The sequence below is a fragment of the Vulpes vulpes genome, chromosome 3, assembly GCF_048418805.1.
Source record: "Vulpes vulpes isolate BD-2025 chromosome 3, VulVul3, whole genome shotgun sequence".
Classification (NCBI taxonomy): domain Eukaryota; kingdom Metazoa; phylum Chordata; class Mammalia; order Carnivora; family Canidae; genus Vulpes; species Vulpes vulpes.
In genome coordinates this window covers 85,321,059-85,348,587 of record NC_132782.1, presented here as the reverse complement: position 1 = coordinate 85,348,587, position 27,529 = coordinate 85,321,059, and the positions used below count along the sequence as shown (strand labels likewise).

At 51.4% G+C, this 27,529-nt stretch overlaps 1 protein-coding gene across 3 annotated transcripts; it reads right to left on the bottom strand.

Moving 5' to 3' along the window:
* Window positions 1–8,446: 8,446 nt before the first annotated feature.
* Window positions 8,447–25,891, bottom strand: TMEM130 (transmembrane protein 130). Of its 3 annotated transcripts, none has more exons than XM_025986187.2 (8): window positions 25,534–25,891; window positions 19,091–19,396; window positions 17,241–17,400; window positions 14,299–14,465; window positions 13,541–13,625; window positions 12,163–12,365; window positions 10,220–10,332; window positions 8,447–9,849 (listed from the first exon to the last, which is right to left on the bottom strand). In XM_025986187.2, exons 1-8 carry the CDS (start codon window positions 25,616–25,618, stop codon window positions 9,661–9,663), a joined length of 1,308 nt encoding a protein of 435 aa, XP_025841972.1. In that variant the 5' UTR covers window positions 25,619–25,891; the 3' UTR covers window positions 8,447–9,660. The 3 variants fall into 3 exon arrangements, with proteins under 3 accessions (XP_025841972.1, XP_025841973.1, XP_072609250.1); XM_025986188.2 differs by having other exon boundaries at window positions 8,447–9,813; window positions 25,534–25,721; XM_072753149.1 differs by lacking the exon at window positions 25,534–25,891 and adding an exon at window positions 20,782–20,919.
* Window positions 25,892–27,529: the final 1,638 nt, after the last annotated feature.

Genomic DNA, 27,529 nt, shown 5'->3' with positions numbered 1-27,529 from the left:
GGAGTTGCCCCAGGCCAGGCAGTTGCAGGGATGCAGTTGCCAAGTCCGAAGGGGAGCATCCATGCCTCAGTAAGGATGACTGAGGAGGGCTACAGCTCAGCTGGGCTGTGTTCCCAGGAATCCTGGTGTTGGCTTGTTTGGACCCGAAAGCGCTGTGCCCAGCAACGGTGAGCCCCCTGTGCAGAACCCAAGGCAGGTGGGCAAGAGCTGCTCCGGCCCCCGACACTCGGTGACTTGAGTCATTAGCGATCATCAGAGTGCCAAATAAAAACAAGTCCGGACTTAGGAAGAGAGATTTGATGCAAAAAGATTGTTGCAAAGACGGGGAAAAAACTCTTGCAAGAGGGAGAATTCTCTGACCGTCCAGTCGGCAGGCGTCTGGAGAGAGGTAGAGAGTTTCTCTGCTCCAGAAAAAAGCAAACCGAGGCAGAAAGTGGGGTGGGGAAGCGGGATAGAAGATCAGAGAATGTCTGGTCCTACCTCAGGGCTATTCCAGGACGGGCCCTCAGTGGGCTGGCTCAGGTTGAGGACCAAAGTTCAGGCGCCAGGAGAAAGGAGGGACGTGTAACCAAAATCTGGCTAATAGAGCACTTTGCTCTGATTGACTAGTGGAGACAAGCAGTTCAGGTCATCATTTATGATCCCGTGAGGATTTGAGGGTCTGCGTCTGTCCTTGGCAGAGGTGAACAAGGGAGGTGGGCACCTGTGAGTCTCCTCTGAATCACATGGAGAAGGTTGGTTCTTTGCAACAAGTCATTTTCCAGAACACAGAAGGAGGGTGGGGGATTCCTTGAAGCCCTGCTGTTTTCCAGGAGCGCAGGGCTCAGGTAAAAATTTACATAGTCAAGAGCGAGAACACTGTTCTCATTAGTGGGTTGAATCCGCAGATAGCAAGAATGTTCATTGCATCCATGGTGAAATACAGAAATAAGGAGATCACAGGCAATAATCTTTGTCCTACTTGTTAAGATCCGGGAGCAGTGGGTATGTTGCCCTGGGAATAGCTGGTGGTGATGCTTGTAATAAGGCCCCTGCTGGACTATATGCTGCAGTCTCTGTCCCCTTGCGCTCAGAATCCTAGAGCATCTCCCTGGGGGACCTGAGCAGGGGTGGGAGGGGTGGAGGTAGGGGAAGCTCATGGTTTTCTGCCAGAAGAGCCACAGGTGGTCACAGAACTCTTGTCACTGTGGTCTGGGCTAGAGTTAGGAAACTCAGCCTCTTCTGTGTCAGGCTCCATGCTGGGCACCAGAAGGATTTTGGGCATGGTCCCCAGGCAGGCGGGAAGAAGAGGCATGAGGACAGCCGGCACGATAGCCCTGGACGTTTAGCGGCTGTTTCTCTGGTTCCTGGCTCAGTGTCGGTCATCATGGGGATAGGAGGCCCGAAGGGGCTGGGCCTTGCTGGTTCACAGCCACGTTCCCAGCACTTGCCACAATGCATACTGAATGAGGGGTGAGCCCTGACAGCATTGGGGTTGTGGGGAGACCACATGCATCCAGGTGAAAGGGGGAAATGGCAGCACTAAGAAGGCGGGTAAAACAAGTAGGAGGGGCATGAATGCCAAACTAAGAGTTTGGACTTGGTGCTAAAGGTGATGGGGGGTTTTTGAGGGTTTGGAGCCGGGAAGGGAGCCGATCCAACCTCTGTTTGGGGCCAGAGGTTCGAATGAAGATGCAGCACCTGCCACGCCCCTCCAGTCTCCACCGGGACCAGGCTAGGGGGGCCCTGGTGCCCAGTCACACAGTCCTGGGGAGCTGGGGGAGGAGGTGTGGAGAGGGGGCAGAAAGGACAGCCAGAGTGGGAGCCACCCTCTGAAAGGGAGGCCTGGCCTGCCCTTCCCGGCTCTGGGGCTGGCTCCCTCTCAGAAGAGCTTACAGCACCCCCTGCTGCCTGTTCCCAGACTCGACCTGGGCTCTGGGGGAAGCGAATGAAAAGGACAGCATGGTCCCCATTGCTGCCATCCGCAAGACTTCTGCTGCAAGGGCGGTTGGATGACCACAGTTTCCAAAATCCTAACTCAACATGAGACTCTCGTGACTCTGTAATATGCCCAGCATGCTTCCCATCACCTGCTCCCGAAGCAAATGTGATTCTTCACGCTCCTGCTCCTAGGGTCCAGGGAGCTCATGTTTCACTCTGGAGGCCCTGGGGTCCCCCACACATGTTATCAGGTTCTGGATAACTCCAAGTTTGGCCTCTGTGGGGAGGATGAATAGTGTCCCCCCCTCTCCCCCTGCCACCGAAATCATGGCCTTTTGGAACCTCAGAATGTGAGCTTGTTTGGAAATAAGGTCTTGCAGGTGTAACTAGTTAAGGAGCTTGCTATGAGATTATCCCAGGTGGGCCCTAAATCCGATGGCAGGTGTCTGTATGAGATGAAGGAGCCCGGGGACGTGGGGGAAGAAGGGCACCTGGAGGAGGCCCGAGGCTGCCACCATGTGTGTATGAGATGAGGAGCACAGGGCTGCCAGCAGCCACCAGAAGCCACCATGTGAGGGTCTCTGCTAGCGCTTTATCCCACTTCTGAGGTGTGCCATTCACTCTCATGCTTGTACTCACACCCTTGCATGCACACCCATGTGCGCAGGCATGCACATAGGCACGTGTGTGTGCAGTTTACAGAAAAGAAGAGGCATGGGCTATCACAGAGGTGGAACACATGGATGTGGAGGGAGCTGGCTGTGACGGCCGTGGAACCCAGTGATTAGCATGCCCTGGGTCCCTAAAATGCTCCCTGTTCTCCCCAGGACCTGTGTGCAAGTAGCCAGCCTGTGCCTCCCACCTTCCATTCCTTCTCCCGCTCCAGCTCTGTCTCCTCCCGAGGGGAGCCTGGGCAGCCTGCTCCTCATCACCTGGGGGAGGGGGCGAAGTTCCTGTGAGCAGAACGGTCTCTGAGCCAATGCCTGGAAAATGCATCCATTCTCTCTCTCTCTCTAATTGAAAAAAAAAAGTTGGTGAAATTCACATGATACACGATTGACCATCTTAAAGCAAATAGTTCAGCAGCTCCTTCTGCACATTGTACAACTACCGCCTCTCTCTCGTTTCAAAATATTTTCATTCGCTCAGAAGAATACCCACTAGCAGCTCCGTTATCACTCGCTGTTCCTCCCTCCCAGCCCGCTGGCAACCACCAGCTGGCTCTCTGCCTATGGATTTGCCTTTCTGCACAGTCCATGTAGATGGAATCATATATGTGGCCTTATGCATCTGGCTCCTTCCACGAGTCTAATGTTTTCAAGGTTGCTTCACGTTCTAGCGGGGGGTAGTACATCTTTCCTTTTTAAGGTTGAGTAATATTCTAGTGTGTGTATAGACCACAATTTGTTTATTCTTCTGTTGGTGGACGCTTGGGCTGTTTCCACCTTTTGGCGGTTGCAAATCGTGCTGCTGTGAACAAATGCCGTGAGTGAGTCATCTGAGCTTCCGTTTCCCGTTCTTTTAGGTATGGACCTAGGAGTGGAACCACTGCATCCACACTAATTTGGGGTTTAGCTTTTTGAGGGATCGCCAAACCATTTTCTGTTTTCCATTCTCACCAGCACATCCTTGCGAATACTTATTATTTTGTTTCTGTTGTGTTTGGTTTAGTTTCTTGTAGCCATCCTAGTAGGCATGAGGTCCTATCTTATTGTGATTTGATTTGCATTTCCCTGATGACTAATGATGTTGAGCATCTTTTCATGTGCTTATTGGCCATTTGTAGATCTTCTTTGGAGAAATAGATGTTCAAATCCTTTGCTCATTTTTTTTATTGGGTTGTCTTTTTGTTGTTCGGTTGAAAGAGTTCACTCACTGTACCAATTGTGCAAAACAAAGAAACTAAAGCTCAGACTGTCACTTGTCTATGGTCTTGGAGCCAAACTGCAACTCAGACCTCCGTTTCTGCAGCCCTCTCCCCACCCCAGCGGCAGTTAGGTTTTTGTAGCTGGAGTTGACTCGTGCCGACCTGTGGACATCTCATAAAGACTACTAGGGAAGGAAAAGATGATGCAAAACAAAGGGGGTCTCCTCTTCCAGAGTCCCAGAAATGTCTTTTGTCTTAGAAGAGGCTGAATGCTCTGGAAACTGGTTCCTAGGTAGGCTGCTTGAATTGTGTGTGAACATGCATATGCATGTGGCGTGTGCCTGTGTGTTCATGCATGTGCACAAGTGTGTGCATGTCTGTGGGTGCCAGAGCTGCCTGGACCTGCACCATCTGTGTCCCGTGTCCCCTCTGTGGCACGGGAGACCTACCACTGGAAGGAAACTACAGGAAGTACGGCTGGGTGGGACTGCCACCTGCTGGTCGCGCTGGGTGCTGCAGGTGTACAGCCTGCTAGTCGGGGTACCCACACCTGGTCTCCTGGGTCGGATGCCCAGGGCAGGAGACTTTAGGGCCCGAAGAAGGATCTTTTCTTCTGCCCCAAGGAAAACAGAATGCCTCCTTGTTGCTCCCATGCCCTTTGAGCTTCTCTAAGGAACAGCTACAGGGGCCAGATAGCCTTCTTGGCACTATGAGCCCCCCTCCAGTTCAATCAAGCCCTTAGAATAGTTTTTTAAAGTGTAATATAAAATGATAGGATCACAAAGGAAACCAATTATAGTGAAATACAGTTATCAAAATAGTGATTGTAATATATGTGCTTAGTGAAATAAGATCCAGCACCAGGTCTAACAGCAACTGTAATTTTGAAGATGTGATCACCATAGATGATGTTTTGAGAGAACCTGCAACAATCGGAATGTGATGTGAACACATTTGGGGTTTCTACCAATGGTGAAGTCAAAGAACTGCTAACAGCAGTGCCTAGATTTATGGAGGATAGAATCCCCACAATTGATCTAGGTTTATAACGTTGAAGATGCAATTTCTCCCCCTCCCCACCCCGAGTTTGTGAATTCTCTCCATGGATCCCTTGGGGATCGGCCACCCCAGATTAAGAGCCCCTGGCCCCAACCTTGCCAAGTGGCCCCAGCTCCTCCAGCCTCTTGGACAGATGCTAAGCAGGTCCCAGCCAAGCTTGCATCTTCAGTCCCTGCCTCACCACCCACAGCCTGGCTGCCTCCCTGCTCCTGCCCTCTGAGCCCCCTCCTCAACACAGAATGAGGCATCATCCTCAGAAACCAGCCCAGTGGCTTCCTGCTCTGATGGTAGACATACAGCAGAACCAGTTTCTGACATGACATCAGATGAGGCAGCTCCAGTCCCCCAGGCAGGAAAGGCCTCCCCACCCCTGCCACAGGTGGTGCCTCTCTCCAGGATACAGACAGGGAGACCTCTGTATCCTGTCACTGGGACATAACCCCCTTGCCCAAATCAGGGCTTTCCAAGCCATTTTTGTTCTTTTCCTTAGGATCTTCTCCTTTCTAAATTCCAGACATTGTGAGGCCATAAATGGGAGAAAGGACATTTTTCCCTTCTTCCTGGATATTTAATGAGCACCTACTATGTGCTAGACATTGTTCTAGGTGCTGGAACTATAAATAGTGAACACGGTAGTCAAAGCCCTTCTCTTCTTGGAGTTTTTATTTGAAGGGGGAAGACAGATTAAATAAATAAATTAGTAAAATTAATAGTATGCTATGGAGTGATCATTGTTATTGGGAAGCCAAAGGAGACAGGGACTGCCAGAATGACACTTAAGCAGAGAGGCAGAGGGGGAAGCCCTGTGTGCTTGTAGTGGAGAGCATCTGGCAGGGGGAACAGCCGAAGCAAAGCCCTGAGGAACAGAGCCAGAAGGATGAGCAGCAGGGACTGAGAGCAGTGAGGTCAAAGTGGCCAGGTCATGGCAGCCTTGGGGCCACTGGAAGGACTCTGAGCTGCAAGACATTCAGGGGTTTGGGTGGAAGAGGACATGGACCCAGTGCACAGACTTGGGTCAGGGTGAGGAGGGGACAGTGGAGTGGGGAAGGCGCCACCAGGGCGGGGAGAAGTGGACTCTGGACCTGCTGGTTAGACGGGTGGGTGCCGCATGTGAGACCAGCTGTCCCAAGGACACAGGGAAGCACATTCATTTCCTGTGGCTGTGGAAGCAAATACCACAAACCGGGTGGCTTCAAACAACAGAAATCTATTTTCTCCCAGTTCTGGAGACTAGAAGTCTAAAATCAAGATGTTGTGGGTTGAACTGTGTCTGTTCACATTTCCTAGGTTGAAGTCATGACCCCCAGCACCACCTCATTATGTGACCGCATATGGAAATGAAGACTTTAAAGAGGTAATTGGGTTAAAATGAGGCCATTAGGGCGAGTCTTAATCCAGTCTGTCCTAATCCAATCTAAAGAAGAGATTGATTTTACTCTTGACTCCCTGGAGTCATAGGAACCCGCAGCCTCTCATGGGCAATATTCGGGTCCGTCCTAGAACAGCCAGCTGGTGAGAACACCTGCTCCAGCCCCTCTTGCTGTCTGGGGCTAGGGGGCTGTGTGTGGGGGGAGAGCTAGTACCGAATTATGACACCGTCGGCAGCCCTGGTGGCTCAGCGGTTTAGTGCCACCTTCGGCCCAGGGCGTGGTCCTGGAGACCTGGGATCGAGTCCCACGTCAGGCTCCTACATGGAGCCTGCTTCTCCCTCTGCCTGTGTCTCTGCCTCTCTCTCTCTCTGTCTCTCATGAATAAATAAATAAAATCTTAAAAAAAAAAAGAATTACGACACCGCTTACAAAGACACTAGGGGCTGGTGAGTATGCAGTTAGCTCCCCACAAATGCTCCCACCTGGGCTGCAGCTCTGGTAGCTACTTGGTACCCCCTCCCCCCAGAAAGAAGCACACAGAGACAGCACAGCAATCCTGGAGTACCTCGGAAGACCTGCCTCGCTCTGGGTGGGGAGACAGCCTGCAAAGTGCTCGACCCAGCATACTGCCTCAACAGCCTGCGTACCCCCTAATTTTCAGGTGAAATGTTTTCCTGCTGAGCTATCCTGCAGTTGTGTGCATCTTTGGTTGGCAAAGTGAATCCTCCCTCTACTGCTCTGTGTTTTTTTCTGCGTTTCTGTTCCAGTGGTTCTTTCTTCCTCTTTTATCTGGTTGATGATTTGTGGCTTTTTTTTCTTCCAATTGTTTTAACTTCTGTAAAATAAACACCTGATAACCGCAGTTTTTACAGAGGTAGATCTCCTTTTGTAGCATGAACAGCCACTTCTAAATCCCTCTAGGTGGGGTTTAGATTTTTTAAAAGATTTTATTAATTCATGAGAGAGACAGAGAGAGAGAGGCAGAGACACAGAGGGAGAAGCAGGCTCCCTGCAGGAAGCTTGATGTGGGACTTGATCCCAGGACCCTGGGATCACGAACTGAGCCAAAGGCAGGTGTTCAACCACTGAGCCACCCAAGAGTCCCAGGTTTAGATATTTTAATCCTGGGTTCTCTTGAAGGCATGTGCAGAGATGGGGAGCTATATACTATTCCAGTGGGGAGTGGTTCTAAATGACACATGGGCCTCATCGATTAGGAACCCAGTAAAATAACTCAAGGCAAGAATAGAACCCCCACCCCGTCAGCTTCCTCCAAGGTCTCATTTGATCCTCTAACCAGTTATCCAAGGCACTAGGGTCTCTTGCAACACTCGGGTCCCTTCTCACCTGAACCCTGACACACTGACGCCCCCGCATAGGGAGTCAGAGGAAAGGCATGTGTAGCAGCATCCAGCCGACATGCTGATGCTGAAGTCTGAGACATTTCTCCAAATGACTTGGTTCACTAAAAGTGGGGCTTCCCAGGGTGGTACAGCCAAGGTGAGTTTGGGGTTCATTCCCAACCACATCCAGCTTGAGGCCTGGGGCACACCGGCTGGCCAGCTTAGGTGGTGAGGGTGGTGTGAGAGCAAAGGCAATTTAGAAAAAAGTCCAAATCTCTTAAAGAAGATGCTTAGGAAGGAAGCCAACTCAGAGGCGTGCAACTCCAAGTGTGGTCCTCAGAGCAGCAGCAGCAGCAGCATCTCGAATCTTGTTAGACACCCAGAATCCCAGGCTCCACTCCCAAACTCCTGAGTGAAAGCATGTGCCTTAGCAAGACCTCTGGTGATTCTCAGGCACATCCAAGTTCAAGGAGCCCTGCTGAGACTGGAGGTGCTCACACTTGATGGCACTAGGACTCCTGTGGGGACACAGGTGGCTGCCCCTATAGCAGGTATGGACTCAGGTGTGGGTGGGATCCCAGGATCTGCATTCCCAAGTTCCCTGAGTGTGGCCTTCCTTCCAGCTCTGATCTAGCATCTGCCTGGAGCTGCAGACTTGGCTGCACTTTGGAGTCATCTGAAGGACACTTGGACCCATGTCCCAGACACCCTCCTCCTCCCAAGTCTGGTCTGTGATGCAGCCTGAGTGGAGGCTGCACCTGGAACCTGGTGCCCCAGACAGCAGCTCCATCCACACTTGCCAGAGAACACATTGGCGATGCCCTGCTACTCCAAGGCCCAACCCCTCACCCCCACCGCGCACAAGAAAGAGACTCCTGCCCCTGGCATCTGCTTGGCTACGTTGAGAGCACACAAGCTTTATTCAGCAACAATGGCAGTTATTTCATGAGAATGAGCTGCATGACAGCGAGAATGCTGTTGTCTGCACAAAGTCTGAGAGCGAAGATTACGGCAACAGAGCTTCAAGCCCCCATAGCCCTGCCCCCTCCCCCCCAAACGGCCCCAGTAGCTCCCTGCACTCCTGCGGGGCTATGGGGGGCCTCACTATGGTCTCTCTCTGCACCTGTACCTGCCCTCTGTGCAAGCTCTCCCCCCGCCCCTGGAGGCTCCCTCCAGTCCTGCCTCCTCCTTCTCAAGGTCACCCCTGGGGGCAAGAACACCAAACCCCACGAACCCCAGTTCGTGGTGAACCCAAGTCCCCCCTGGCTTGCTCCTCCTTTGCTGCGAGGCCTTTTCCTCAATTGAAGTGAACACAGTCTCAGTAAAAGCAGGCGCTATTTATAAAGCACTCTGTGCTCATGAAGCATCAGCCCTGTCCACCCCAAACCGCCCAACCCCCACCCCCCAAAAGCAGGCAGGAAACAGTGTGTTGTTTAGAACAGGCCCTAGGAGCCACATGGACAGCACTCAAAGGGAAGGGTCAGGCCCAGGAGCTGCAGAGGCCAAGTGGAGAAAGTCTGGTGTCATTTTAGTTCTAATTCAGGACACAGTAACCGACATAACTGATACAGAAGACATCATCTGAGACACCTGTGTGACACGTATGATGTGTGCATCTCTGTGTGTGTATGCATGTGCTTGTCTCTGTATGTTTGAGCTTTTGTGATGTAGCCTTCACCATTGGTAACCTTCCTCCCAGTTCTCTGACCTTGGCAGGGCCACGCTGGGGAGGGAAGCTTGGACCCTAGATGGATGGCAGAAGTGCCCATGTGGGAAGGATGCGTGAGGGGCAGCCAGGCACACCAGGGAGACAGGAGGCACCCCGTTGAGTGTCAGGGCCCTGCTTAGGGTTCTTCAAAGGCAAGGGGTGGAGTAGGGCTGATGGAGGAGGTCTTACGGCAGAGGTTGGACTATACAGATGGATGGATGGCAGGGATGTAGGGCTGAAGGGGGGGTGGTGGCGGCAGCTGGAAGTACAGATGTGTGGCCAGCAGGGTGGACAGCCCCGCCCATGTGTACCCCTCCTGCTTGGTGGCATGCACCACCCTGTCTGAAGTGCCCAGTTCGTGGTCAGTTAACGCTAAGATGGGACTGGGGGTGCTCACACAGTGTAAGTTTTGACGGATTTGTAGAGGGGTGGCAGCAGCCCGTGGTTCTCCCGGACAACCTCCAGGTACTCAGATGGAGTCTCCAGCAAGAAGGGCCCGCAGCACATCTGGCAGCAGCACCGGACCCCAGCAGGCGGCTCCGGGTTCTTGTCAGACATGGGGGAAAAGTCAAAATCAGCCACCTATGGTGAACAAAACCCCATGGGTCAATCACCCGCCTGCCCAGACCCCCTTTAGGTGGCCTTACGAGCTCAGCTACCTGGTGGCACAGGCACACAGTGCTTCGCTATGCCATTGGCTTTTCTGCTCTCTGGTCCTCCCTCTTTGGGTCGCCCTCCCCCTTTCCAGCTCAAGGGCACGACTGCAAGGCAAGGGGTGAGCACAACCACGAGTCAGATGGAAAGAATTCAACTCAATTTGGCCCACCTATGAATGTGTCTTGGGTACATCACCCCCAGCCCTAGGACCCTGCTCTGACATCCAGACGCCTGCTAGGCACACCTCTTTCAGTGAGGGCCCGGTGGTCCAGCCTCCACACTCCTGAGCACCCACCTCTACCATGTCCTTCTGATGAGCAGCATTCCGTAGGGTCATGTACATGATGAAGGCCAGCATCATGGTGATAAGCGTGGCACATGGAAAAGCAAAGACAGCCGGCTGGATGCCTGGGGAAGAGACAGGGTAAAGTCACAGGGCTGGACAATTGGTGGTGAAGGCTTGCTTTCTGACTGCAGTGGGGAACAGAACAGTCAAGAGCTGTTTTTTCCTTACATACACGCATCCCAACTAGTCAAGCCCAATGGGTGAATCCTGGATTCTACATAAACCAAGTTGGGTGTGTTAGCGTTTTAAGAACTGTCCACATTACTTGACAAGAGGTGCACCCCGAGTGTGGGCTGGACTTAATGACTTGCCCTAACAAATAGCACAGGATAGAAGTGATGGCTTCTGAGTCCAGGCCATCAAAGAAATCACAGCTGCCTCCTTACTCTCTTGGGTGACTTGCGTTGGAGATGGGGAAACATGTTGTGACCTGTGACCTATTGTAGCTGCCTGCCCTCCACCAGCTCTAGGCTCACGGCCTGCCCCTGCTGCCAGGAGGCTGTGTGATGGAGCAGGGGGGACCTAGGGTCTGCAGTTAGGCAGCCCTGGGTTCGAACCCTGGCTGAGCAAGCTCCCTGATGCTAATGCTGCCCCACGAGGCTGCTTCAGGGATTCCACGAGGTGAGGGGTGGGAGTGTGCCATATGCATGGCAGGTGATCTGCACTGTGGGTCCTCCTCACACTTCCCCAACTCTGCCCCGGGTGTAGACGTTGCAATATGCCAGGAGGCTCTGCTTTCCAGGGAAAGACAACATGGAAATATATGGAATGCTGTCTCCTCTGTAGGATTCAGGGGGATCCTGGGCATCCAGGGCTCAGGAGGGGCTGAGGGAGGCAGGGCCCCAAGCCCTCAGTGATGCCCTCAAGGCCAGCCAGGGCCCAGAGTGGAACACGGCATCTGCCCAGTGGCTTAGACAGAGACTGAGGACATGGGAAGGGACAGCAGCAGCATCTGGTGTCCTCGCAGGTCTGACCCTGGGGCCAAGAGCAGCTGGCAAGGTTTCTCTGTGTACCCTAAAAGCTGGGACCTGGCTGGGCACCTGAGAGGCCACCCCTCAGGGTTTTGGGATCCCACTTTCTCCTCTATGTAAGGGAGTGCTTTTCTGGGGTCACAAGAGTACCCCCTGGAAAAGAAGGGTAGAATTTCACACTATCATCAGCTAATCCTCTGACTGTAAGCCAGTGGCTGGGGCTGACTGTGGTGACTCGGCATTCCAAAGGAAGTGTCCAAGGGTCCTAACAGATAATAGGACCCTCACTTCACACTTTCTGAGCAGCTCCCACTCCCTGGGGGCTAGTTTAGTGGCCACAACAGTGCCGGGATCTGGGTGATGGCAGAGAAGAGAGCACTGTGATTGTGGGGTCTTATTTAGAGGAGGAGTGCTCACGACGGGGACAGTGTGGCATTGGTAATATGTGGGAAGGAAACCGGGGACAATGACAATGGCAGCAAGTGAGAGTTGAGCTGTCTTGATGCTGAGTACCACAGGATCGATGGCCCTGGTCCATACAGTGGGTGTTGGGGCCGGTGGGAGGGGTGCTGACGGTGGTGTGGGCAGTGGTACTGACAGCTGTCTGCTGGCTCTGGATGGTCCTTCCAGCACTGTGTGCAGATAATGGTGGCAGAGCCGGTTGGTCAGGTTGGCCACTGGTATTGCAAGTGGTGTTGGTGTCAAGGGTGGTGTTGGCAGAAACGAGGGGTCCTAGGGCTGCCTGGTGATGGCACTGGTCGTCTGAGGGAGCTAATGGGCACTTAGTCAACAACATTGGTTGAGCCAGTAGGTTTAGTGATGATTCCCTGGGTGGTGGGTTGGCTGCAGGTGATGGTGCCAGGGTTGACTGGTTTTTTGCTGCCTGTGTGGCACTGGAGCAGAAGGCAAGATGTCACTTACTGGAGGGCCAAACCTGGATCCTGTGGTACTGATGCGTCTTACTGATGACATTTTCAGCCCGGATGCTGAAGCAGTAGTCCCCCGGATCCCTGAAGGTATGGGTCAGGTTGTACGCTGTGGTGGTCACGGACACCGGGTGGCATTCCCCTTCCTCCAGCGGGAGGCACTCGGGCTTGAGCCGCCAGCACACAGTCAGAGGAGGGCTGTGGGGAAATGGGAGTGGGTTTTCAGAAATGGCTCAGCGAGGGGTGTGGGCACAGACCAAGTCTGAGAAAGGCCAGACAGCCGTGAACTTTAGTGTACTTTTCAGCACAGAACACCTAGCTGTCCTGGCCTCTGCTTCACACCTCCCAGACCGGGGAACCTGATGATAAATAAGAGATACCCCCCCACCCACCACAGAAGAAGATGCCAGGCTAGTGAGGCAAACAGGGACAGGCAAGGGCTGCTGGATGGGACAGAATGAGTGCTCCAGTGACACACGGAGTGTGCCGTGGAAGCACAGGGGACAGGTGAGCACATTCTTAATGAGCAAGTCAGGGAGGCCTTTCTGGAGGAGGCACCATTTAAATAGGATCTGAAAGGATAAGCAGATTTTTGACAGGCTGGGAGGGGGGAGGGCAGTCGGGGTTATCCACCTGCCACAGCACGGGCTCAGAGGCTGGGAAACAGCTTACAAGGAATGCTGAGCAGGCAACCCCAGGCCTGAGTAAAACACACCCTCCTGCCACCTCACCATCAGGTCTGCAGCCTGAGTAGCTTCCCACCCCACTTTTCCAGTATTCAGCGCCTGCCCCCAAAGCTCCCAGAAAGCTTTAGAAGCTTCTTCCAGCTCCATGGCTCATCCTTCTCTTTTCTTGGCCGCTTTGCTGCGTCCCCATCTAGCCCTGCTTCCGCGTCCTGTCCCTGTGTTGAAGGGTGGGACTGGTCCTCCCCACAAGAGACCTTGGAGGGCTGAGCCCTGACTGCCAACCTCTGCAGCTCCATCCACCCTTGTGCAGAGAACATGCCCTGCTTCCCAGTAGCTTACTACACACTCAGCCTAACACTCTTGTCAAGAGCCAGGCCAGTTTGCTTTCTCAGGGCTGGAGGCAGGCCCAAGCCACATGCTGAGGGCTTTCACATGACTGGTTCCTCCCCTGCCTTTGCCTCAATGCCTACACTGCAGACAGCTCCAAGGGGCCTGTGCTTTCCCCGCTGGACCACAGTAATGGAGCTATGCCCACAACTTTCCCATGGTTGCAGGGCAAGGTAGGGACCAGCTTCCACCAGCCCCCAAACTTGGGCCCCCTCAGGGGATGGAGCAGGCTCAGGATCATCCATGGGAGAGCGTGGGCAGGGCAACAAATCACCCACTGTCCCATCGGGGTTCACTCACCTCCCCAGGAAGTTCAAGGTCACTGTCAGCTTTTGGAAGGTCTGAATTAGGGTGGGCCCCAAGACCTGGATGCCTCGTAGGGTTTCTGGAAGGCAGAGAGGGCCCCTGTTAGACCTGATGACTGAGGACAACTGTCTCAAAGTTCTCAGGGCTCAGGGTTGTGTGACCACCACCCTGTCCTCCTCCAGGCTCTCTCCCAGGGGTGAGTCGCAGATCTGCCCAGGGCATGCCTGGGTCCCTGACAGCAGCAGGTGCTGGAGCCCACTCAGAGTAAGGATGCTGGTAGGGGCGGAGGGGGGGGGGTCTCTGGTAACCAGGACTAAGGATGGGCTCCGAATAAGCCAAAGTCTGGGAGAGGCAGGTTTGGGTGTTTCCCCTCTGCAGAAGCCTGAGGCCGCCCAGCCCCAGCCAGTGTGGCCCGAGACTAAAGAGCAATGTGGACTGCCAACTCACAGCACAGTGTCTGACCACAGGCTCAGGCTCTGGGAGCTAGGAGGCCTGGGTTCAAATCCAACTCCACCTCTTGGTGGCCATGTGACCTCCATTGGGCCTTCAGTGACCTCTTAGAGGGGGGATAATGACCAGCTGCTCAGAGGGCTGCCCCAGGGGAACGTGAAGAGAGGATGTGCACCCAAGCTCAGTCCCATGCCCAGCTGGAGCCACTCTGATCTTCATGGGATCCAACCCTGGAAAGAGTGCTGCCCAGGGCTCCTCAAGGTGGCCAAATGCTCAACCAGTACCAATCCCCAGAGACGCACCCTGAAGCTTCAGTGAGGCAGAGAAGTCGCCTGTCTTCTGCACAATGCCCTTCCCAGCATTCTGCGTTGCCTGTTCCCACTCTGCCACCACCTTGAGCTTCACAGTGAAAGTTCCAATGATGGAATAGTTGTAATAGACCATAGCATCTTCAGTCACCATCTGGGTGCTGCAAGGTAACAAGAAGGGACTCACATGACCTCTTAGAGTCGGAGGTGTCCACAGAATGACAAGCTTGGCTACCAATGCTTTGTGAGCAAACTGGGCATCCTCACAACAGCAGCCCCCAGAGCCAGCCAGGATGCAAGGTCAGCCATGCTTGTGTGGTCATCTGGCTGCTGGTCATCTTTGTGCTTATAAATGACAGCTGGGAGAACTTCCAGCAACAAGCGCCTATCACCTGCCAGGAAATGCTCTTCCCCCTTCCACCAGGAATCTAAAAGAGGCCCTGCATTAGAGACAAGGACAATCCTGGGATGGAAAAAATACAAACTTTGGAATTAAGACCTTCTTGACTTTTCTAGATTTCCTATCTATATAACTCTTAAGTCTTATTTTTCTCATCTGTAAAACAGAATCGTATCTCCATCACAGTTTATGATATGACATATAAAATATTATGCTTTTTCCTGCAATTACCTGAATTACTTCAAAAGGAAATCTAATAAAGGAAATATTTGTTGATTTCTCAATGCTCTTTATATATGAAGTTTAACAAACCTTTATCTATTAAATATCTTCCAAATATTTTCTAAACCCAGTTTAGCTTTTGTCTTTTGGTTTGCTTTACTTCTTTCATACTCAGTGAAAAGTGAGGTTTTGGCTAAACCTAGTGAGCCAAATCTAGCATTTTTTTTCCTTTATAGTTTCTGCGTCTGTTTCTCTATTCTTAGAAATGCTTTCCCCACTGCCAAATTATCCAATTGCAGAGGACCATCAATATTTCAATGTAGCCCTGTTTCATTGTGTTTTTTTCAATCTCTCTGAAATTGCTTTTAAGGATCAGATTGTTTTTCTTCTAGTTAACCAACTGCCCTAGTGCCATTTATTAAATAATCTATCTTTACTCACTGGCTAGAAATACTGCTGTTAACATATACTAGATGCGTACATAGACTTAGGTTTGTGTCTGCCTTTTCTGTTCTGTTCTGAGGAGCAGCCTTTTGTAGCTGCAAATTATTTGTGGCATTTTTTAAAAGATTTTACTTTTAAGTATTCTCTACACCCAACATGGGGGTCGAATTCATAACCCTGAGATCAAGAGCTGCATACTCTACTGACTGAGACAGCCAGACACCCCTATTTGTAGTTTTCATAATACATTTATGTATCTATATCTATTTTTCTCCCCATCTCCACTCATCACCATTCTGCTTTTCTGATTATTTTTCCTTCCGGCAATATTGAGAAATTCTCTCTTCATTTTTTAAGTCTTTTTAAGGTTCTAGGTACAATCTGCAGTTTTATTCACATAAATCCTACCACTTTAAGCTACGTTTATGCTCTTCCAGCTTTAATGTTTTACAACTATTGTAAAAGATTTTTTTCTATTGCAATTATATATGGAAAGGCTATGAATCTTTGTTTTATAACCAGCCATATCAGTAAAATCTCTTTTTAGTTTTAAGATTTTTCATTTGAGGCTTTTGCGTTTTCCAGGTCATCTGTGTGTGATGATTTTTGTTTCTCCTTTATAGAATTTATATTTCTTTTTCTTGTTTTATTTCATTGTCTAGTCAAAAATGTTCCATTATAGCAAAAATAGTAAATAAAGTATTTAATGTGAAAAGAAATGCCCCTAACTAGTATACAGCCTGTCCCCTGGTTTGAGACAGATTTTCCAGATATTCCTTATGTTATAAACTACATATATATTTATAATGACATACATTTTTATACATGTATATATGCATTCATGTATATATGTGTATGTATATGCATATTTAAACACCAAATTTAAATGAACTGTAGAATCTTTGTCACATCTCCAAAATTATACTTTATGGAACATTTATTGGACTTGTATCAAGCTTACAAAATAACTGGAGAGAAGTAGACATCTTTACAATCTTAAGATTCACAATCCTGGACATAGCGTATATTACCCGTCTACTCAAATCTTTGATATCTCTTAGTAGCTCTAGTTTTCTTCACACAAGATCTTGCCCATTGTCAGGTAAGTGTGCTCTTAGGTTTATTTTATGTACTATTTTTGTTGTAATTAGGAGGAATCCCCACTTTGTTATTCTAAATGGTTAGTGTACATAAGAAAGCATGCTGAGTCTGTAAGTTCCATGGGGCTGAGGAGTGGTACACTAAGCCTTTGATGAACTTGGAAAACTGGTCTCTGTTTCTCTGCCTGAGAAATGTCTTAAGGAATGCCAATGAATGAAAGGTGGAAAAATATGGGATAGAGTAGGAAGGACCATCAGCCAGGGACTTGACCCAAATGGAAATGAGGGGTCTTCACAGAGCACCACCATCATGGGAGCTTGGGACATCTGTGGGCTGCCTGGACTCAGTGCCTGTCACCCATTTCCTGACCTGCCTCCTCCAGCCTGGCTTGTTTGAAGTCAGGAGAAATGAAGCCAGAACACCTGAGTTCTATGACATGAGTATAATCGCATGTGCTGATATATTAGCCAGGTAGGTCTTTCTAGAATCAAATGGAAAAAATGTCCTATTTTGACCTGTCTTAGAGGGATGTTGGGGCACCAATGACCTCCTGTACTAGGTTGTAGGCACTTCAAAGGCAGGTCCTGTGATTGGCTCACTACTGGTCCCCACGTACCCCAAGCTTGACACAGAGTAGGTGTTGAAGGAATGTCTAGAGGCAGAGAGAGTGAGCAGGTGAAGGTAAGAAAGTACAGAGCAACTCTGCATGGGACGGTGGGGCCACCAACCACAGGCCAAAGCTCTGGGGCATCAGTGGGGAAGGACATACCCATCTCCGAAGTCCCAGTTGTAGAGAAATGAGGCAGTCTTGAAGAAGTTGCTTGGGTCATGGAGGAGGAAGGAAACTTTAAGGACAGTCTTGGTGAGGTAAGAGCTGGGCCAGGGCAGGGAGGTGTTCTGGGTGACAACAAGGTTCCCCACGAGGAGCTCTGGGAGAGAGACCAAGGTGAGTGAATCTTGGTGAGAGGGTGGGAAGGTAAGGCCAGGGAGTGACCTCACATGCTGGCTGGCAGGACAGCCTCTCCCCACACTAACCTTCTATCAGAGTGAGTGGTAGCAGGAGGGGACCCAGCAGGTCACTAAACACATACATCATTGCCCCTGCTGCATGGAACACTGGTGAAGACTCACAGCACACATGTGAGCACACACATCACATGTATAGCCTTGCTCCTGCACCGCTTTTACCAGGATCCCAAACTTTCTAGCACAGAAGATGCCCAGGACCAGGAGGAAATGCACAGGCTTTGAAAGAAATCATCAGGAGAGATTTCAAATTATTAGATGAATCTAGAAAAATTAGCAGTTCTACTGATCACAACTTTACACCCAATGTGCTAGGCTGGGTAAGGACCACTGTTCTGTGTCTGCGTCTCTAAAAAAAAAAAAAAAATTAGGAGTTGATTTTTTTCACCCTAAAAGCAGAATGTAAGGTGTGCTCAATAAAACTCATTTGGAAACTGCTGAAAAGTAGGATGAAAAGAAAAGAAACCTCCTGTCAGTCAAACATTAACTATTGTTGATGTTTTGGAGAATTGCAAAGCATTTGTGTGTGTTTAACAGATATGGACACTACATACACATACATGTATTAAATACAGTTGAGTAGATTGGTTACTGAAGTTTGTGTTTTGGTTTTTAATTTTTTCTTTTTTTTTTTTTTAATGATTTTATTTATTCATGAGAAACACAGAGAGAGAGAGAGGCAGAGACACAGGCAGAGGGAGAAGCAGGCTCCACACAGGGAGCCCGACGTTGGACTCCATCCTGGGTCTCCAGGATCATGCCCCAGGCTGAAGGCGGCACTAAACTGCTGAGCCACCCGGGCTGCCTGGTTTTTAAAATTTTCTAAGCATGAGTATTCCCCCAGGACATTACAAACTTTGTAAAGGTAATTGTTATTCGTCATACAAATTACACCCATATACTTAACCAGTCCCTTTATGGTTGCGTACTTAGCTTACTTCATATTTTCTTCTGTTGCTATAAACATCACTGCAGTGAACATATCTGTACATAAAACATTACCCAAATGGAAATTTATTTCCTGAAGACAAATTCTTTAACAGATTGTAAACTCTAAGAGAGCAGGGAGGGACGCCTGGGTGGCTCAGCGGTTGAGAGTCTGCCTCGGGCTCAGGGTACCATCCTGGAGTCCCAGGATCAAGTCCCACATCGGGCTCCCTGCATGGGGCCTGCTTCTCTCTCTGCCTCTCTCTCTCTCTGTCTCTCATGAATAAATAAATAAAATCTTTAAAAAAAATAATAAGAGAGCAGGGACTTCCTGGAAGGAGAGAGAAGTAGTAGGGTGGGAGGCTGGAGGGAAGAGAATGAACAGACAAAAGATTGAAACAGTGCATAACCACTGATATGTATCGATCAGCTGCTCTGGATAGGGTTATGTTAACTTAGACCCCCAGTAGCAACATGTACTTTCTGTGTCCCTTCCAGTACAATGCTGCCAGCAGTGGGTATTAAGCATTTTCTGATCCTTCATTAACATATAACAGAGAAGGGACTAGTAGCCTAATTTGTGTTTAGAAGATTACTAACCAGGGTGGATGTTTTTCTCTGCAGCAAGAGTCTGAAGGCAAATTAGCAAACAGAAAGGGTCTTTACCTGTGATAGGGAGGACAAGGAGACTCCTCGCCACAGGCTGGCACGTCCAGCAGTCGGCAGCAGTGACCCAGACAGAGATGGGGAAGTCCCCAGGCATGTTCCCCACGGCTCGGATAGTGGAGCTGAAAGGCTCATCAGTCTTCCCCATGAGCAGCAGCGGGGTATGGATCCAGTGGAAGCGGTAGAGGCGGGAGTTGGTGGGCAGGACCAGGCTGCCGTTGTCGTTGGCCACTAGGCTGGCTGTGATGGTCACCTCTGCCCCCGTGGTGGCAGGGCCGTCGGTGGTGAGGTGGAGTTCATACAGCCCTAGAAGCCCAGAGACAAACTATTTCAGGAGAGGCGTGGCAAGGGACCTACTGTCACCCTCTGGGCTGGCTTCTTCTTGTTCTTCTTCTTTTTTTTTAAGATTTTATTTATTCATTCATGAGGGACAGAGAGAGGCAGAGACACAGGAAGAGGGAGAAACAGGCTCCCTGCAAAGAGCCCAATGTGAGACTAGATCCCAGATCCTGGGATTACGCCCTGAGCTGAAGGCAGACGCTCAACTGCTAAGCCACTCAGGCGTCCCTGGGTTGGATTCTATTATTCTATTTTACAAGTGGAGAAACTGAGGCCCAGGAAGCTCAAATGACTTGCCCAAAGTTCCTATGGCTAGTTCATTGTAGGCTGGGATTCGAGGTACCTGGGTGTCTCGGTGGTTGAGTGTCTGCCTTAGGACAGGGAGTTTGCTTCTCTCTCTGCCTAGGTCTCTACCTCACTTAGTGTCTCTCATGAATAAATAAAACCTTTTAAAAAACAACAAAATGAAACATTGTAAGCAGAATTCAAACTCAGGTCAAACAGACTCCAGAGAATTTCTTTTTATGCCAGCCAAGCAGAGCATTTCCAGAGCACAAGTCTGATCTGGCCAGAGTTATTTTTTGGCTATGCAAATGACTCCCAACATATGTTACAGGAGGGATCACCTTGGCTGCTGCCAAAAAATGCCCTCTATTACCCACTCTTTCAGACTAGGCTTGACATGGCAAACAAAATTCTGATCTGAAACCCAAAGCTGAGTCTGGGGTCTTTTAGAGGCCTAAAGTGATAGAGATAGAACAAGCCTTGGGACAAAGGTCCACTCTGATTCAGGCCAAGCCCTCTTCTGTATCTGTAACAGAAGAGGTTCTAGATCTACACTGCCCAACACAGCAGCCACTGGCCACACATAGCTGTGTGTTTCAATTACAATGAAACAAAATTTAAAACTCACTTTCTTAGCCACAGTAGCTGCATTTCTTTTCTTTTTTTTTTTTTTTTTAAGATTTTATTTATGTGTGAAAGAGAGCAAGCGAGAGAGAGAGAGAGAGAGAGAGAGAGAGAGCAGGGAGGAGGGGCAGAAGAGGAGGAAGCAGGCTCCCCATAGAGCAGGGAGCCCAATGTGGGGCTTGATCCCAAGAACCCAGGATTATAACCTGCGCTGAAGGCAGAGGCTTCATCAACTAAGCCACCCAGGTGCCCCATGTAGCTGCATTGCAAGCGCTCAGCAGCAAAGATACAGAACATCTTCATTATCATCAAGGTCCCACCAGACTGCACTGCTCTTAAATGACCTCTGGGATTCCCGCAGAGGCCAAGGCTGGAACTATATACCTCCAGCTGGTTGACTCCTCAGGGAATTTGAACTGAAATATGGGGGATGTAGCTCTTACAGGGAAACTGAGAATCAGTCTTAGAAGATCCTAGCAGAGAACAGGGCCTTGAGCGTTTGGGATGGAGGCCAGGTCAGAGGCCCTTTAAATAACACTCCCTTCCTGATTACCGCATGGAAGGTGACACTAAATATAACCTGAAAATAGAGGAAATAGAAAGTTAAAACTTAAAAATTTGTCTTAAAAATACAAATAATCAGTAACAACCGGTATTACCATGTGTGGGCATTTCCTATTTAAAAGAAAAATTGTGCTCACACTTTGGAATTCTATATTCTAATTGTTGTTTTCAATTCCATATGTGGGCATTTTCTTAAATCATTATTCTTCAACTGCTACCATGTGCATAATACTTTGTGTATAAACAAAGTAAGATTTTTTTAAAAAGGTTTCTTTCCATCATGAAAGTAATATGTATGTATAAAGAATATTAGAAATATCCCATTATCCCACCTCCCAAAAACAGCTGCAACCATACTACAGTCCTCATAGCTCTTCTTCACATGTAGTTTTTAATTGAGATATAATTACACTCTGCACACAATTTTAAATTATTTTATTTTCACATGACAACATGTCAAAGGCATATCTGTGGTCACACTAATGTGAATTTCACTCTTGGTTTGATGATCCCTCAAGCAGGTAGATCTTTTTTTTTCTTCTTTTTAAAAAGATTTTGTTTGTAAGCAATCTCTACACGCAACGTGGGCTCAAACTCACAACCCTGAGATCAAGAGTTGCATCCTCCACTGACTGAGCCAGCCGGTGACCCTAATTTTTTTTTCAAGTAAACTCTATCCCCAATATGGGGCTCAGATTCGTGAGACTGAGTCCCATGCTCTGCCAACTTAGCTAGCCAGGCGCCCCAAGCAGGTATATATCTTCATTCCCAGAACTCTTCACTCTTGTCAATAGCACTACTGCACGTCTTGGTGACTATTTTGTTATAATTTGTAAATTTCCCCTTCAGATGAGATTTCTGAAAGGCTCCAGGTTAGAGAGTGTCTAGCCAGCAGACACCTCACCAGAAGAGGTAAGACAGAAGGAAGGCAAAGGGGCTGCAAGCACCTCTCCGCTCACTTCCCCCACTCCCATCCACCTTCCTGGCCTCATGCACCTGCTCCCCAGGTTTCAAGTGCCTCCTAAATGCTGGTGGAACCAAGTAACATAGACCTACTTTCTGGCTCCAGATCTGCACTGAGCAGAAGAGGAGCTGCTAACCGCATGTCACTAAGTTTAAATTAATCAAAGTTAATTACTTAAATTGAATTTGAACCAATACTAAAAAGTCAGTGCCTCAATTGTGCTAGCCACATTTCAAGTGCTTCACAGCCAGATGTGGTCAGTAGCTCCTCTTCAGGGCAGATACAGAATATTTCCTTCATCACGCAATGTTCTGCTGGACGGTGCCACTCTAGGGTTCTCCCCTCCCCACACCTACCATTTTCAGCCATCGCATTCTGTTGGGGCCGGAGAGAGAAGCTGTCCCAGGTGTAAGTTCCTAGTCCTTTGCCACTACTCCTCCCATCTGGGTACATTTGCTTCCTCTCCATCACTACTAGCATTGCTAAAAGCCAGCATTCAGCCATCTGGATCACTGCTTCATCCTTGGCCCTGGCCTTCGGCCTCCAGTCCTCTCTCTCAGCACCATCCATCTCCTGCTCCTACCACCAAGGAGCTTCCTCTACAGCTAATGTTTTCACGGGCCAGCCTCCATGTAGAGTCCGAATTCACATCTTGGCACATCTATGCTGGGGCTGGCCATTTTAACTCTTGCAGTTCCTGTGACATGTTCTGTCCTTCCTAACCTCAGGACCTTTGCACATACTATCTCCACTGCCATTCTCCACCCACACGTCGGTGGATATAATCTCTTCCAGGAAACCTTCCCCGAACCCCTCGTCCCCTCAGTGTTCTCCAAACAACCTGGGCACACAGTGGTCCCAACCCCAAGTTGACATGAAGGTTTCTTTGTCTCCCTGCAAGCTCCTTGAGGGCAGGGATCATTGTCATCTCCCCATTCACCCAACAGAGTGCTTGGCACGTAGGTTCAACACTGATGCTGCCCAAGAGAGATGAGAGGGACCAGCCCATGTGGCACTGCCCCAGGAGACCATTTACCTAGGTGGTACTGACTGACCCCCTTCCTTGTGCTCCACTCTACAAGCGCTGGGGAAACCCAGAAGTGCAGGACATGCCTCTTGCCCTCAGGGAGCTCACTAGAGATCTGTCGGACTCAGCAAATCTGTGACGGGAGCATGTGTGTGCCTCAACTGCATCCCATTAGCCTTGTGGCAGTGTCCCCTGCCTACTCTAGACTCCTGCTCCAGGTTCCCTCTGTCCACATCACATATTTCCTGTTCTGAATCCCCATCTCTAGAGGCATGTTTGGATTGTAAAGTCATTTGGACTGGCACTGAAAAATGGACCTGCAGGGTCTTAATCCCAAAGAGAGAATTCTAGATACTATGGCAGAAATTGCTTCAAGAAAACACAGTGTGTATTTTACACTGAGGGACATGAGTCTTCTGAGGTCCCCCATGTAACTACCTAGAGTCACCAAGCAAATCTGTACTCCCCCCCCCCGACCCCCCCACCCCCCGGGGTTGAGTTGTCTTCTCCCTCCCTTTGGCTATGAGGCAGCAAACATTTGGCCAGGCTTCACTGAAAGAGAGGCCATCTCATCCCTTCTCCCTCTTGCTCCCGCCCACCCCCCAGGCGAGGAGCGTGGGCCAGAGCGAGGCTGGCAGGTGGCAGGGACATTCGGCTGCATGCTAATGGCCATCCAGCATCTGCAGTGAGACTGGAGACAAGCGCATGTCAGCACTACGCAGACCCGTTGCCAGGGGAATGGACTGGCTGGGAGGAGGGAGGAGGTGGGGGGGCGCTGTGGCTACAGCTATGTTGCTCCAGACACTGACCCAGCCTCTGGGAGCCCCCACACCTGTCCAGACACAAGGATCCTCGGTGGGCACTTTTTCCCAAGCTTTTTTTTTTTTTTTTTTTTTTTTTAAGCAGATGTTTCACAGCCCCTGGGTAATGCTGCTTCTCTCTTCCTCAAGGCTCTCAGAAGTGTCCAGGGCATCCAAACTGAAATGGACTGTGAAGGCTTTGCCATGTGTAGCTAAAGGAACCAAGCCCAGGTCCTGTTGCCCTACGAATCTTCCTAGGTTTCAGACCCCAGGTGACATGGCCTTGGAGTACAGAGTGGCTAAGGGAGGGGGGTTAGGGGTCTCCACAGGTGTGCTGAGTGACCCAGAGCTGAAAGAGCCAAAGCAAAACACCAAGTGGCAATTACCACGAAGCCTGACCCACAGAAGTAACACTCACTCACTAACAGGCCCTGTGGGCTTCCACTGATAACACTGCATGTGGGACCCTGAACATTCTAGAAAATGGCTGCATCGGCTCTTTCACACTGCACATGTGAATAGCCACGAACGCTTCCTAAGTTACCTCTGAACAGCATAACCTGGAATTAACGAATGGTCCAGTACTTGGACTCGGATCTCCACTTCTTGCGTGGGAAGCATCCCATACAGGCTGACCCAGGCCCCAGGAAGGACGGAAAGGGCTTCCAAGTCTCTTTTTTCACATGTGTGAAGGAGAAGGTATGCTCCCCAACCTCATTACCAGCTTATTTCGGTCATATCATGAATAGGCCAGGCTGGGAACCATACAGGACTTCCAAAGAATTAACGTTTTGTTTTTGTTTTGTTTTGTTTAGGCCACGGTGATCATTTCCAGACACATGTAAACCCAATGGACAAGAGACCCCCATCTCTACACGAAATTTATAGGAGGGAAGCAGGTAATCCTGACCAAGCATAATTCCCACAAAGTTCTCTTAATTCATCCCTAAGATACAGCTTTTTTTTTTTACCTTTTGGATTCTCTTTCACAATTCTGCATTAGATCTCTTCCTCTCCCTACCCTTCTTGGGGGAGGGCGGCGTAATGAAGAATGTTGGCTATTAAACACACGCTCATCCCCAGAGCTGCCACCTGTCCCCCAACAACTCTCCAATCCGGGTTCTTTTGTTGTTACCGAAATGAGGCAGGAAGGTTAGTGCTGGCCTTTCCAGCTGGGGGGAAGGAGGGGGCCTGGAGGCACGGACCGGTGGGGAGGGGGGCGGAGGGAGCACCCAGCAGGACCTGTCAGCTCGGGGTCCATTTTGGAAACCAATCCAAAGACGAAATGGCAGACTGGCCTCTTGGGCTTTAAAATCGCCACCTCCCCGAAGCCAACACAAGCAGGGGGGGAACCTCTCCAGACAAGATGCCATTTCAAGGCAAAGACGCTGCTCCGCGGGCAACCTGGCCGTGCTCCCTCGGGAGAGGAGAGGAGGGGAGGAGGGGAGGAGGGGAGGGGTGGGCGTGCGGACCCACCGCGCACATTCCCGGTCTCCCCGCAGCGTCCTCCCCGCCCCACCCCCAGCCACCCGCATGGGCGCACCGGCCACCGCGCGCGGTTCCCAGGGCAGGGCCGATCTGCAGGTGGCAGCAGGACCGCGGAGCCCCCTCGAGGGCCGAGGGCCGGGGGCCCACTGTGTGCCCAGGTTGTTTGGAGAACACAAAGGTGTGGGGAGAAGGATGAAGGGACAGAAGAGAGGGCTTCGAGGAGCCGGCTGGCCACCGTCCCCTCCGCCGCGCGCTGCAGAGGCCCCCGGGAGGAGGAAGTGCGTGCAGGGCGCACGGCTGGACAGCCCGGGGAGACCGCCCGAGGAGGCCGGCCGGCGGCGCAGCGCCTTACCTGCGGCCGCCCCAGCCGGGGCCAAGGGCAGGAGGCAGGCGAGCCAGAGGACGTGGCTGAGGCGCGGCCAGAGGGCCGGGGCCATGGCTGCGCCCGGAGCGGCTGGAGCGCCGAGGGGACGCGCGGCTGAGTCGGCGGCGGCGGCGGCGGCGGCGGCGGCGGCGGCGGCGGCGGCGGCGGCGGCGGCGGCGGCGGCGGCGGCGGCGGCGGCGGCGGCGGCCGCTCCTCCGGGCGCGCGGCGCGGGCAATGCGGGGAGGTGCGGGCGCGGCGCTCGCTCGTCCTCGCCTCGAGACGCTGTGGCTGCGCGCCGCCGCCGCGCCGACCCCGGCCCACGTCAGCCGCGCCGCGCCCCCTCCCCGCGTCCCGCCCTCGGCGCCGCGCCCCTCGCCGCACCCCTCCTTTCCCCTAGAACCCCCGCCTCCGGGAGTCCGCGCTCCAGCAGGCTGCGCCGCCTCCCGCGCCCCCTCCCCTCCCCTCTCCCCCCAGCCCCCCTCCCCTCCCCTCCCCTCCCCTCCCCGGAGCCGCGCTCTTCGCGTCTGCGCCGCCTCTCGCACCCCCTCCCCTCCCCTCTCCCCCGGTACACCTCTTCGCCCCCCCGGACCCCCCCATCCTCCCCTCCCCAGAGCCGCGCTCCTGCAGGCTGCGCCGCCTCCCGCGCCCCCTCCCCTCCCCTCTCCCGCCGGTACACTTCTTCCCCCCAGTCCCCCGAGCCTCCCCTCCCCTCCCCTCCCCTCCCCTCCCCTCCCCGGAGCCGCGCTCCTCCCGCCTGCGCCGCCTCCCCGCGTCCGCGCCCGCCGGCTCTGACTCAGCGTCCCCAGAGGCGCGCGCCCCGCTGCACAGCCGCGCGCAGGTCCCTTTGCATTCTTCTCCAGGTGCCATTTCCCCGCTTGACGCACACGATTCGGCGATGCGGCTCCTCATGCACGTGGAGCTGTGCGCCTGCCGGCCCCGGGGGCAGAGGGCCAGCAAATGCCTCCTGTCCCTCCTGGGATGCACTACATACGCCGAGACTCCTGTCATTCCTCAGTTTACCCTCTCTGTGCCAGCTGTGAAACGGCTCATGCTCACAGCTGGGCCCACAGGGCCGTCGCTGTCTCGGCGGGCCTTGTGAGACTCAGGCGCAATGAGGAGTGGCCAGGCCCTTCCTTGCCCTGCCGCGATAAGGCGGAACATGTCTTTCTTCCTAGAAGGTGGCTGTGCCTGTCTGGCCTTCAAGACTGGAAGCTGGCAGCCTGGATCCTTGTCCCACCTCTGCCTTTGCTTAACTCTGTGCCTGGGCAAGGGATCCCACCTAGAGGGAGGGGAATTGGACGACCCCTCTGGCCTGGTGGGCCCTGATGGACCACGACTTGAATCACAGCATGGGAGTGAAGACACCTACAGGTATGGCCTCTGTCTCTGTGACAATTGTGGCCTCCACTGAAGATAGGCCCAGTGGCCACACTGCCATCTCACGCTAATGGAGGCCAGACAGATTTGAGTGACCGCCCCCCCCCCCCCAAGAAAAGTTAAAAGTGCTAGACAGGGGTCACCGCTCAGTAGCATCAATCACCATCGTGGGGACAATACCAGGCCTATAAAGTAGGAGACTTTGGATTCTCCCTGAGAGTTATGTGACCTTGGGAAAGTCACTTTCCTTTTCTTTAAAATGGAAATTGTCCCGTAGTAAGAATAAAATGAGTTAATACATAGAACAGTGCTTCAGACATTGCACTCTATCAGTACTGGCTGTCATCATTAGAATTGCTTTCAGATCTGGGAGAGTTTTGCTTGTCCATCAGGAAAATGGAAATTGAGAAAATTATGGTTGGAAAAAAATAGTATAGTAGTAATAGTAGTTTAAGGTTATAAACCGAGTTTCAAATATTTAACATTATTCAAAGGTTTGGTTCTTAGCGGCTTTTAAAACAAACTTAATGCAGGGGCAGCCGGCTGGCTCAGTGGGTGGAGCATGTGACTTCTTCTTGGGGTTCAATTGAATCCCCATGTTAGGTG

Bases quoted from the DNA above. Each gene is read 5' to 3' on its own strand.
- TMEM130 (XM_025986187.2), bottom strand. From the start codon at position 25,618: ATGGCCCCGGCCCTCTGGCCGCGCCTCAGCCACGTCCTCTGGCTCGCC. The intron at 17,401-19,090 runs GTAAAGACCCTT...TCTCTCTCCCAG, and splicing joins CCTTGTCCTCCCTATCACAG to AGCTCCTCGTGGGGAACCTT. The intron at 9,850-10,219 runs GTGGGTGCTCAG...TGTTCACCATAG, and splicing joins ATCAGAAGGACATGGTAGAG to GTGGCTGATTTTGACTTTTC.